At 30.3% G+C, this 13,923-nt stretch overlaps 1 protein-coding gene across 1 annotated transcript in view; it reads left to right on the top strand.

Annotated features, from left to right (window-relative positions):
• Positions 1-13,923, top strand: part of Smp_132700 (nephrin, putative) — a gene marked incomplete at both ends in the record, with an annotated part of 65,946 nt that overhangs the window by 26,397 nt on the left and 25,626 nt on the right. The window contains 5 exons of the mRNA XM_018791980.1: positions 81-206; positions 2,167-2,308; positions 5,215-5,630; positions 6,406-6,765; positions 11,544-11,794. Coding sequence (XP_018644886.1) covers positions 81-206; positions 2,167-2,308; positions 5,215-5,630; positions 6,406-6,765; positions 11,544-11,794 — 1,295 coding nt within the window. The remainder of the gene's footprint in view (positions 1-80; positions 207-2,166; positions 2,309-5,214; positions 5,631-6,405; positions 6,766-11,543; positions 11,795-13,923) is intronic.

Raw genomic sequence — 13,923 nt, 5'->3', positions numbered from 1 at the left:
CAGTGCTTCCAGGTTTTCGATGGTGGTCTAGCTTCAATTGACTCATCATTTCAACTATGAAAAAAATTATAAAATTAATCGGAGTTATGACTTTTGCTATGTTGTAATTTTCCTTCTATCACGACTGAGTGTGCCATATTTGAGACGTTGTATCATAATGGAGTGTTATTTTCGCCATACAAAACTCGACATTTTTCATGTAAGTCAGAAAAAACGACAGAGAATGAAACACACCCTCTACGATGGATTACGGTGGTGCAAACAATAATTCCTGTTTCATTTTGTCTGGCTGCCATATGTGAGGTCGAAATTGCGAACGAAAGTGGCTTTTGTCTTCACCTAAAGAAGAGGCTAATGACATTTAAATTATTTCGATTGTTCTTGAAACAGCACGTCGAAAATGGATAGGGAACATTTTTTAAATACCTATTCTTGATACGCTTATTTACGAAAATAAAGGGTCATACATGTTGTCATGATGATGTTTTGGTTGGTTATCTTAACTGCTAGTTCATTACTGTTACTATATTATGACAATGTCGAAACCTGGAAAGCGCATTCTGTCATAAGAGTTCAACGCTAATTATGATTTTGTGGTTATTGTACGTTGATAAGACTGTTCAAGCTCACAAGTGAACAAACCTATACTTACTAAATTATGCCTTCAGTTGAATGACAATGTAATGTTGATTATGAGGCAATGCAAATTGGCTACAATATATAGATAGGTTTGTCAGGGAAATGTGGTAACTGAATATGTAAATGCGCTTTTAAAAAGCTCAATGATTTATTGTTATTCCTTAAAACTTGTTTCTGTTTTTAGCCATCCCTCGCATCCCGATAATTACAGGATATAAAGAAGGCACGCTGTTGGCAGATGGAACTATACTTACGCTTCACTGCACAGGAGAACAAGGAAATCCTCCAGGAAAACTAGTTTGGACTCAAGGTAAGGCTGATGGGAAGATTTAATCCATGAACTCGTCCAAAATTTAGGTCCGCTAATAAGTCCGAATGGGTGTTTGGTTTTCAATTATCTATCTCTTGATATTTAAAAATACATCTCATGGTTTATTTATTTATGTATTACCCTAAAACTACACTTGATTTAGTGATGATTTATACATCAATTGAGATCTTTTACAGTCTACTATATCCATTTCGTGTAAGTAGTAAAATGCTTTAAGACCTGTCTAAACGTTCCTATCCTACTATATTAATATTAGGCTATTGTAATAACAGCTACATCTGACGAGTTATAGTTCACGTGTTCCCTTCATTATTATCCTTTTAATTACATCAATTATATACTAACCGTTCAGTAATATTCACAACAATGATATTTCTGCATGAATGATCCATCAAATCTTTGAAAAAAAGTGTATTATAATGTCAAAGCTGAGATCGTTTATCGTAAAACAAGATACAAAGGAATTTCGAGGTTCCATATTATTTATTTATTTACCCTGATAACTATTACATTAACCACCTTACTGTAACTAATATGTTGATTTACTGAAAACCAATGACTAAACGGTCTGACAAATAATAAAGCCTGTGTTCTGATTACTCTTGACAGATAAGCGTTATGAACCTTTGAGTCTGAGCCAATCAGTTAAGCAGATAAACACGAATAGATACGGAGGAATTTCATGATTTGATGATATTTTAAGTCGCGCACTAACCTCAACTCGACAACATTGGTATACAGGAGGCATTCAACGGCTGTCTCATTTTAGAATGAATTTCCTCACTAGTTTACACGTAACTCTCTTAGAGATAAAATCAAGAAACTTCACACTTCATAGCAGCCTGTTGCTTTAGAACCAGCTAGTTAAAAGTGGTTGGCTAGAATCACTGATTTCAGTCAGTTTGTAGTATACAATGCTAAAGAACACTACGCACATAAGTGAGTACAATCTTGGCTTTCTTTGTTTCTAACACTGATAAATCAACAATCATAAATTGTTTATCATAAACAGTAGTTGTGAACAATAAGTTAGTAAACACATTTGTTAGTAAGCATTCAGATGTACCTACTGTCTGATGGAGATAATTCTAAGATAATTAAAACAGATTAGGTGTCGTCCTGTCTCTGATGAAACAACTCGACTTATTTTGACTTTCCACATTAATATTCTGTTTCTGTTCTTATTATTCTTTCAGTATTAAAAGGTACCAATGAAAGTGAACTAATTGATGAGTCAAAGATTATTCAACAAAATCAATCGAACAAATATCCTGATGGAATGATTTACTCAATATTAAATATTAATCTGACAAAATCATATGATGGAGCGATTTTTAGGTTAGTTATGATTTGTTATTTATGTTAGATTCTAAATGCGTATTCATTGTTGGAGCAATAAACAATTAAACGACTTTAAAGATTTCACTATAATGATGAAGAAACATTATTAGTATGTAAATTCAAATGAAAAAAATATTGTGAATGAAATTATCTAATACATGATTATTATACAATAATCATTGCTTCATCCCCTTCCTACATCCATTTAGCCACTCAAGTAGTATCAATAATATGATACGTCTTTCTGAACTCTTGAATCAGTTTCCTTAGCTCTTCTAGTAACCCCAGGCTTACTCTACACGACAACTTGAACACGAAAGAAAAGGCACGAAAAATGGAAAAAAAAACGTTTTGCACCAAGATTTGCTTATTTTCAGAAATACTGGGGTATTTATAGCATATCAGATAGCTTTGGGTTTCCTTTGAGTTTTAGAATCCGACCAAATATAGTAGCAGGATAGGTAATCATCTAATCAGGAATATGACACTTGACTCTTCACTTTCTAAATGTTACTGAGAAACTTCTATTCAACGCTTATTGGATAAAATATTCCCAAGCGTTTTCAAGGCCCCTCTTGGCACTTTTTGAGGAATACTCTGGATCTCCTAGACATAACCTTCATATAGAGATTATAACTAGAAATTTGGTATATAAACTAGTGTTTAGTTACACAGTTACATAATCAGTTTATTAATTCATATAAAATGATAAATAATAATAGATATTAAACATTTGCTTGATTTCAAACAAACTTTTAAGTTTTTCATCTTCTATAGTAAATGATTTCTACAAACATGTAAATATTCAATTACAAGTTTGATTTCTTACATGAACTATTGATCAGAAAGATCACTATTCTTTCATAAACACATGTATCTCATTATATTTCATTCCATTAAATGATAAATGATTGTTTCAACTCTTTTATTATCTTAATTCTATAATTATAATAATGACAATGACATACATTATTCTTTATTCTATCAAAGTTGCAGTTGTTTATTTATTTCTATTATCATAATAATAACTATTGTTATTTTATTATTGTATTTATATTATTATTATTTATTATATTGTTACCATTACCACTTATATGTTTAGGTATAATCCTGACAGACTAATGATCAAATTAGATGACTATGTTACATTAAGAAGAATAATTACTACTATTATACATTATAAACAGTGTCATTTGACATAATCATATTATAAGCAATATATATATCAATAAGGGTAACTCACAGATACATGGTTATTAGAGTATAATTATTTAAAAATATCAGATTATTACATTGGGATATTTAATTTTAGATGTAATAATATATATTTTATACTTTAATCAAAAAAGAATAATAGAAGAGCGAAATATGTTGTGTGATGAATGATAATTTATAAATCACATAGAAGTGAATTAAGTATTTTTTGTATATAGTTGAAATCATGAGTCAGTCGAGGCTAGACTACCATGGAAAACGTGGAAGCACTGAACGACCGTTTCGTCCTATTATGGGACTCCTCATAAGTGCTCATAAACGGTCCCGCCACACGAAATTCGAAGCCAGGACCTACCAGTTTCGCGCGCGAGCGCTTAACCTCTAGACCACTGAGCCGGCATCCAACGGTGTTAATGTCTAACTTTAACCGATTCACGAAATTGGGCGACACATCCACTATTATCTTCAGTGAGTTACTATCTGAAAACAGACCCGGATTCGAATCTCGCGAGGCGGAATCTCGAATGCGCACTGCTTAGAAGTCCCACAATAGAAAGAAACGACCATCCCGTGCTTTTAGGTTTTTCATGGCAGTCTAGCTTCAATTGACTCATGATCAAAACTATTAAAATTACTATAATATCCACAAAAAGCCCTTCTGATATTAATTTATCTTTCATTAAATGTGATACGATATAACAGTAATTGCTTTATTCAATATCGCCATACAATAAAATGATTTTAGCAGAATATCTAAAGATATAATGGCTAAATCTAGGTTTATATTCATTTTTAATTTTACAGATTAAAAAAAGAAGATAATAAAAGATCTTTTGTAACAGTGATTTTGTAAAAGTTTTTTTCAAATCTACCGGTATTTGAAGCACTCAGTCCTTTCAATGTTTCTGATCCAATGTTTTATATTACTAGACAATGAATTTCAATGTATTTGTGTTGTAAATCATCAGTATAAATTTAAATAAACCTCCTTATTCATTAGGCAGAAAACAAGAGAAATACGTATATTGTAATATGTTATAATATTTCTACTTGAGCATCCTAATATAATATAAATCTCTTATAGAAGCACATGATTACATCATGTGACTATCACATCCAAATAATTCATTATAACATAGCTAAAATATTAATATTCATTGCAATAATACCACAGTTAAAAATTGGTTAACGTATTAGTTAGTTAGTCAGTATATATTCTTAGATATTAAGTGACCATGAAAAAGTTGTCAGTACCGAATATGACTCCAAACCTCTGAAAAACTTAAGAACTTGAGCGATTTGTTATAAAAATAAAAAGCTGTTCTATGTGAATTAATAACGCCTAGTTGCGCAAAGTATTTTTTTAAGGGTTAATTTAAAATAGAATTTCTTCATATTCAGTATGATAGTTAGAAAACTCATCTATGTAACCCATCGTATCCTTAGATATTATTCAACACCCTTATATTTTAAATCTGGATTTTATTATATCTGAACCATGTGCCTTATATATTGTATAAATAGAGGTCAGTGATGTAGGAGTTTCGAAATACTATTATACCCCCTTTTTCATCAAGGGAAGTGATATCTTGTCAATAAAATTAATAGAACATAGATTTATCTAGAATAACAGGATTTATTTTTCAGACATGCAATAGATATTCTCACATTCATTCAATTTTATTTAGATGTGGAACTGTGAATCCTGGTTACGGATATTCGGATACACAATTCAGTTTACCAGTAGAAATTGGTGTATCCTATTCAGCAACAGTTTTAAATATTAGTGTCATAAGTGGAACTGGACAAATGATAACACGATCAAAATTACGTGATGAACTTCAAATTATTTTAAGTTATTATAAATCAAAATACAATGTTGGACATATTCCGATAGTCCAAGCGAAATCTGGTCATTCACTTAAACTAATGTGTCAAGTTGAAATGTCAAATCCAAAACCTGAACTAGAATGGCAACTTAATCATTGTCCACCTGTTCAGCTTGCATCATTTGTGAGAGGTATCAATGATACAATTAACGATATGAAATCAAATGATCCGTACGACGCATTTTTTAAAAGCTGTCAAACTATTCACTTAACAGGTAAGCATTACCTTAATAACAATCTATTGAAACGGATTAAAACGGATATTTTCCTAAATAATCTGTTTGATCGTAAAACAAGATTCGGAAGAAAAATTGTATTCTGATCACTGAGAATCAATTATTTCATATTAAAAGTTATTTTTAGTCAAATAACATTATCCGCTAATCAGTTAAAAATAGTTTGCACTGTACGCTCATCTTATCTTTGTTTAAGACTCTTTTAATAGTTTGCGCTCACGACATTACCTGAGAATGAGTTCTGGTTCGAAATGTAAGAAACTAATCCTGCTTAGTTTTCGATAATTTTATAGCTAGAATATAGTGGTGTTACTATATTCAAATACAATAATCTTCACAACAATCATTTATGAATGGTAATCATGTCCTCAGTAGCCACTGGTTTGACAATAACTTCCACGAATCTAGAACGACGTCAAAATGGGTGATTAACACCTTCACAGTGAGTAAATTATCCTCAATGACAATGAATGACTATCTTGCAGTGTAAGTCTTTGAGTGGAGACAGAAATGCGGACCATTGGTTTCTGATTCAGTACTCCAAAATTAGCCCCCATGGTAAGAAATCATAAATTCTTGGTTCCTATTTTGGTAAGCTTTAAATTACGCACTGCTGAGAGGTCCTAAACGACGGACTTATAACTATCCAGCATCCCTTCGTTTTCAATGATTGTTCAGATGAAGTCAGTTTATCATGTAATCTTTCTGTACGCATACATTTTGCATCATTTTTCATTCATTATTATGTTTTTAGGTAGTAAAATGGAAGAAACAATAAGTGACTCTGGCAAACTTCACATCTTAAATAGTCATTTGGAACTTCCTATAAACATAACACATGATGGAGATTTACTTGAATGTTTAATTAGAAAATATCCAGTGGAAAATATCAACAGTTCTGTTCATTTACAACCATATGATAACTATGAATTGTCTAAGCCTTATTATCAAAATACACATTCACAAGCTCTTACACTTTTAAATTCACATATTTTACTTTCTATTCAATTTCCACCGATATTTTTAACTTTAACAAAACAATTGAATTGGCCTGTAGAATTGAATTCACCAAATAATAATGAACAATTTTTACCACATTATATTGTGGTTGAAGGTAAATCTGATAATAATTATAATAAAGTTGAATACAGTATTACTAAAATTAAATGCAAATTGAAACACCCCCTAATACTCGTATTTTGATAATGATAAATGAATTTCTACTAAATTAAATCACAACGACATGAAGTTTGTAAAGTTTGATTTGAAATGACGTTAAAATGTGTTAGTTTATGATATAGCTTGGTTAGAATTTGAACAATTATTAGAGATTACAATGAAAATATGAATCCATTAACAGTTGGATCATTGAATGACTACTAGAAGCTATGAACATTTATTCATTTGTCAGAAGAGGGTTTTGTGGAGATTTTCGTAATTTTTATAGATGAAATCATGAGTCAATTGAAGCTAAACCACCATGGAAAACCTGGAAGCACTGGATGACCGTTTCGTCCTATTGCGGGACTCCTTAGCAGTGCGCATTGACGATCCCGCCTCTCGAGGTTCGAACCCAGGACCTATCAGTCTCGGTCTAGCTTCAATTGACTCATGATTTCAACTATAAACATTCATTCATTTATTTAAAAACGTTACAACGATTATTTTCTAAAAATAGACTACTTAAATATAACTAGTATTATATATGTATAAATGACATGTTAAAAAATATGTGTTTTAGGAAAACAAGGATTGAACTTCGGCGATAGCTGATTTTCAAATATTCCTTCAGAACATGCTTATTATACCATTAGTAGTATGATTTTATAATCATTTCCATTATTTGATTTTGAAATTTTTAGTAAAAATTTTAAGTTCTTGGAGATTTAGTTAATATTCTATCAACAGTTTACCTCCTATTGTTAATAAGAAAAAGTGAACGGTGGTTACTTTAAGAAGAACTAAATTATCAAGGTGTTTCTTAAACTCAAAATTTGAATTTGTCCTCCAAATCTATGTGTAATGTAATATCTTGAAGATTTATTGAGAGGAATATTAATAATCTTGACTTATTACAGAAAACAATTTTTAAAACGGACAAGGGATTGTAGCCAAATAAAAGGGATCCTTTAAAAGAAATTCATGTGATTGTTCATTTGGAGTGTTTTCAAAACAACGTCATGTTCAAAGTGTAGAATATTATCATGAGTTTCCTTGAAAATACAACCAATACACTTCACTGTCGAAGCCAAGAGAGTTTATGAAATTAAGATTACTCATAAGATATACCTTGTTTATAAACTACTCAGTAATCATACACTGAGCATATTATGTTGCTACATCAGAGATGTCATTTGTCTCAGCAATAAACACCCGAAGTACTATTTCAGCAATTATAATGTTTAATGACACCAATATTTACGAACACACATTATGTCACGTAAGCTTTTAAAATATGTAATGAAGATAAACTACCGTAATAAAATTTTTGTAATGATTCGAAAATACCACCATGAGTGGTTAAATGTAACTAGTATTGCTTCCTAAATCAACTTATTCTAAAATCTGTGACTAGTTTCATTTGTGCGTTCGTATATATAAAGTTGCAAAATGTTTACCAAGTATCATCTTCATAGCTTACTAATTTAAGTCCTTAAGGTTTCGTCAAACAATGATTGATGTTCTATTTGGTTTATAGCTGTGCTCCAGATTAATTCACCACTGTTTTCCTCTTGATGCTTTTAGGTACCCTCTTTGAGATCTTACACTATGACAATTATATTTATTGATTTATTAGGTCAGGTGTACCACATATGTTTTATAAAATAAAGTCTGGTCACGTTTGTCAAAAAAAAGTTTGAATTTGTTTCAATCGTCATAATTTTGTTATTCTCATTACAACTTAGATTATGCAACAGTAAAGTTTAGCCTACTGTATTAATTATAAGTTTCGGTCTAGAAGAAATTATTAATCGCGTACGGAACATTGTTCCTAAAATTACGAGAATGAATAATTGTCCACCTGCTAAGTCAAATGAATTTATGTCACCAGTCTCCACAATGGCGCAAAGTTCTTGAGAAATATATTAGTAAACAAAACCTTGAACTATATTGTACAACCAAATCTGATATTTATTCAAAATAACCAAGAAAATAATTTTATGGACTACAAATATATTTCGTACATGTTTGTGAATTCTTATTTTTTAGAGCTAAACATTCCCTGCATTCAAAAGACATCCATAAAACCATCACAATTTGCCAAACGTACACTACCGATTTTTGTATCCCATTGTATACAACTATTCCATCTTAGACTGTCACAATTAGTTCAATAAAACTTCTGGATAGAATAACATTTGAAATGATCAATCCTAAATTGTATTTTCTAATAAGTCATTAAATGGTGAATAGTTTACTGAAATTTAAAATATAACTGATTTAAACGGCATAAACAACTTTATTCTATTTCCTTGTCCAATTGTTTAGATTTCTAAGCATTCTTCAATTTTGTTTCTGTGGCTATAAATTGAACATATGAACTAAGTCTTTCAGTTTATGCTAAATTTGTGCCTTAACAAAAATTGGATTAAAATGAAATCATTTCATTAATTTGTTATATTTTCACTTTTTCTTTAGGTGGATCACTTGATTTAGATTTAGAGCCTATATCTAATCCATCATTAAGTAAAACATCTTGGTTTAGAAATGGTATACCACTTCCTTTATCAATTAATCCAATAAAAACATTTAATTCTTTTAAAAATGAAGAAGAAATGAATGAAAGTTCTAAATCATATTCAATTGAAGATTTAAATCAACGTTTAATAGTAAAACCAACTAAAATATTTATTCATCCTGTTAAACGATCAGATATGGCCAATTATACACTGATTGCAACAAATACTCTAGGGAGTAAAGAATTTACATTTTTTCTAAATGTAACTTGTAAGTCATAAATTATTTATTAATTATAAAATATTATTACCTTTTTTTTTTACAATATTCACAATGATGTAACTTATTATAAGAACATTAAAGGGGGTAAGATGATTCCTAATTGATAAACCATAGGGTACTATTAAGAATGAACATAATGATACTTTTTTTTCTTTTCATTTTTTCTACTACTAGAAAAATAATTTTAATTAATTTTGTTAAATGGTTTCAATATTTTTTCCATTAAAGTGATAATAATAAATAAAATTGAAGAACTGTTTTAAAATCATTTATTCTACTAATATATATTTAGTAATATAGTAATAAATATATTTGGAAATCACTTGGTATTGTTTGTTTGAATCTTCCAGTTGAATTTTAGGACTACAATACCAAGTGAATTCAAACTTCAACTCATTGCACAAACAAGTGGCTATCAGGACTCAGTAGCTGAATGGATAACAAGATGGCGTTTGAAGCGAAAGGTACTGGGTTCGAGTGCCAGAGTGGACATCAACTCTGAGATGCAAGTGCATCCAGATGACGAGTCCCAAATAGGACGATACGCGTGTCAAACTGGATTCCACTGCTAGCCACTAACCATCATTGCTTATACTTGGAAATGTTTGTAGGGAATAGTTTTCAAAACTCACTGAATAATTAGCAGAGATGGCAAATAGAGACTGACCAGATGCAATCCAACACACTCGATGGGACCATCTAGGGACTCATCACTGAGTTAATTGTTATCATATGATATAAAGAAAATAAGTATATCAATAATTTATAAGAAATTCATTTTATATTTTTTGACAATCACAATATCTTAATCCTAGATGTCTTGTTAATTCAATAAAAGAAGGATGTTATGCAGTCACGACTAGAGTGGAAGATAAATTTTGATGCCATGTCAAAACAAAATATCTGACCAATGAAAATCATTTACCCTTATCTTTCAACTAAATCGCCTGTGTATTTGAAAGAACCGATTAATAAGTATGTGATAGAAGAGAAGTTTAAACTTCAGATTATGACGTTTCCAAAGAGATTAATATTTTTAGATGTATTATCTCTAGGTTGTTCATAAAAAGAGTTATAGTTAAAGCTGTGTATCTATTGAATACCACGGTTGAATTATACCCGATACAATACTAAGACCATATTTTTAATTTCACGTCATATTTACAAATCTGTACTTTTAACTGTTCCAGTGACCAAAATTAAAATTAGCAAACAATTAAAAAAAAATTAGGTCCTGCATTTGCAAGTATCAATTTTCCTGACCATTATTCCGATATCGTGATGTCAATTTGGCTTATGCAAAAATTTACATAAAATACTCATCGAAAAAAAGTCAAACGTAATATCCTGATTTTCATCATTAACAGTGTGTACGCTTGACAACTCTAACAGTCATTTGATCATCTTACACTGTGGTACAGTTCATACTAAGATACAGAAAAACTGGCTACATGGGAAATTTATTTTTTCAATCCCCAAAAAATAACTTGAGTTGCGCTCAAATATTCACAAGAAAATTTTCAATACTCTTCATAACAAAATGGATTCCTTTCAAATTGTTACATCTACCCAAATATATTGATCCTTGTATAAAAAATAAAAATATTCATAAATGAGATTAATAATTCGCATAGCAGTCAGTTAGTTTGAAAATGCAGCGCTTACAATGGTGGCATTCGTTGCTAGCTCCTTAAAAGTTACCATTTTCATAATGTGAAACAGTTTTTAAAGTAGATTTCTGGGAATGAACGAATCGCACATTATATTGCAGATGATAGATATGGAAATCCTTAGGTAGGTAATACACACCCATTTTCAATGTTCTAGGATAACCATATTTTGGAAAAGTCGCTTCTATACCATAATTACATAACCACTCGCTTATTGTTAATCATTTTTCTCTGATCCATTTATAACCGTTATCACTACAAGATGGGCCTCAACTGCTTGGTTCGCCTTCAGTAAATTTGACAGTTTCTGGTAAAAAGGCTGAACTATTTTGTCAATCAGAAGCCAATCCCGCACCCACCACAAATGCTGTCCGCTGGAGGCGTTTAACAAACACACTGGTTGGTTATGACTCTGCAGAAAATATCTACAGAAATTCAATCTCTCGATCATCTTTTTCTACAAAGAGTCATACTTCACAGGCTGATTCAGCTGCTGGGATTCATTGTGACAAAGTTAGTTCTTAACATACTTTAATACATTTTACGGTTACGTATATAGCTTGACCAAATCCCTATTTCAGGTGGTATAGAAAGCCAGCTCGTCTGTGATGCTATCGTCTTCTTCAAGATAGATAGTATGTATCAATTTCAAATTACAGATCCAAACTTTGTACTGAACAAAATCTAGTCTTCTAAAATAAACTGACTATTTTTAATATAAGCCCAATATTTGATGTACATAATCAGAATTATTTTTTAAAATAACCTTGATGTTATTTGAGGACCAAATAATCATGATGGCGAAATCCTCTAAGACATCAACAAGCGAGAATTACCCATGAATAAAATCCTCCCCCAAGTTAGTGTACTTCATAATTGCTTTGCATATCGAAAGAAATGCACACAAAGATAGATCTAAGAAATCCTTAGAAGCACGTTGTAATAGATGAGATGAATTAATTCACAATATGATCGCCTTTTTTAACTGTTAACTAATTCCTCAACACCCTGAGTATCTAGGGCCATCACATAGTCTAGTATACCTGATGAAGATGTTTTGAAAGAAGAATGTCTTATTGTTGAATATAATTTGTTCGCACTCCACTTAAATCAAATGTATTACATTAGAGATCTGAATTACTTGAGTAGAAATTCACTACTACTTATATCTATTAATTTTAAAAAAGAGATGAATGCTAGTAGAATATATGTTCAACGACGATCGTTTGAGCTATGAATCAAACTGCAGTTCATGATTGTTGTTTATTGTACCTTAATGGTTACCTTTCAGTCTTAAAATGCTAATAGTTCTTAGTGTCATATTCTCAGTTAGGAAGTAAATATTAGTATTCACTTGTGAAGCACTTGTTTTATCTTGTACTCTCATGGTTGTATTTTTGCAACATGATATTGTTTTCAAATGTTAAATAGTGATACAATTATTCTATACTTCACGGTAGCTATGAATCTAAATAAGCGCTAATTGATACTAATCTACAGTATTTTTACCGTGCCTGTGACTAAAAGTTCTCTTCTTGTTTGATTTCGATTTAGCTTTCGTCATTTAGACTCGTGTTCAAAATACATATGGAGTTTGATTTTGAGCCAATGATATACAAATTGAATTATACCCCATCAAATTACGTGTACTCATCCTTGTTTATTGCACGACCTATACAGTTAATAATTTAGCACCTAAATTTATATTTTCATGTTGTTGCCAAATATTACCTTATATTTATATTTCCTCATTAACTAACAGCCATTTTTACTTTTTTCTTCCGTTAAGAGTGTTTCTATTAGAAAAAATTCTAAATCAGTTAATAGTTGATTGGTGTTTGTATAAGTTAACATTCAACCTCATATTTTTTCTATTTATCCAATAATCACTTGTATTTTCTTTTCGGTCTTTCAAACAAATTAATTAACTCTTGTTTATAGAATAATGTAGTCAACGGAAGATAAATAAAATGATATAACTATTTCTAAATTTTACGCAAAAGAAGTAGAAAGGTTCATTTTAGTCCAGTAATATATAATGCACTTTGGGACTTTTAAGTAATTATATATATATATATATACTACTGATAACATTTTAGAAATAAATGCATTAGAAGAATGAAATGCATTAATAATCTTTAATAAGCTACAGCTTGCATAGGTAAAACGACTGGCTAAATATAGTTTTGTTCATAAATATGCTTATATATGTATATATATACATAAGTTTGTCAGAATTTATGTATTTTTGTAGTAAAAAAAAGAGAATGATATACGGAATACTGATTAAAGCCTATTGTATAAATAAAGTAAAGCAACATACTTAAATTCTGTCTTTTTATTTATCGTTTATTCATATTCTTATCCATAAGTACCTTCATTTTTATCTCCAAAAAGAAAAGTTGGACAGTTTATCAGTAGATTATGTTTTTTTTTTGTATTGACCTACCAGTTGAACACTTACTTTTTATTACTTCTAATACATTTATATGTATCCCAATTCATTTGTTTATTCAATATGTCTGTATGCGTACACTTTGGGAAATGAATAAAAGTTAGTTTATTCTTTCTCTATTATTTTTTAAGAAAAAGACTTGAAAATGATAAGTTTGCTTTCATTTTAGTTTATATTATCAAATGTT

This window comes from Schistosoma mansoni (assembly GCF_000237925.1).
Source record: "Schistosoma mansoni, WGS project CABG00000000 data, chromosome 1 unplaced supercontig 0010, strain Puerto Rico, whole genome shotgun sequence".
Taxonomy (NCBI): domain Eukaryota; kingdom Metazoa; phylum Platyhelminthes; class Trematoda; order Strigeidida; family Schistosomatidae; genus Schistosoma; species Schistosoma mansoni.
This window is presented reverse-complemented; position numbering and strand designations above follow the sequence as displayed.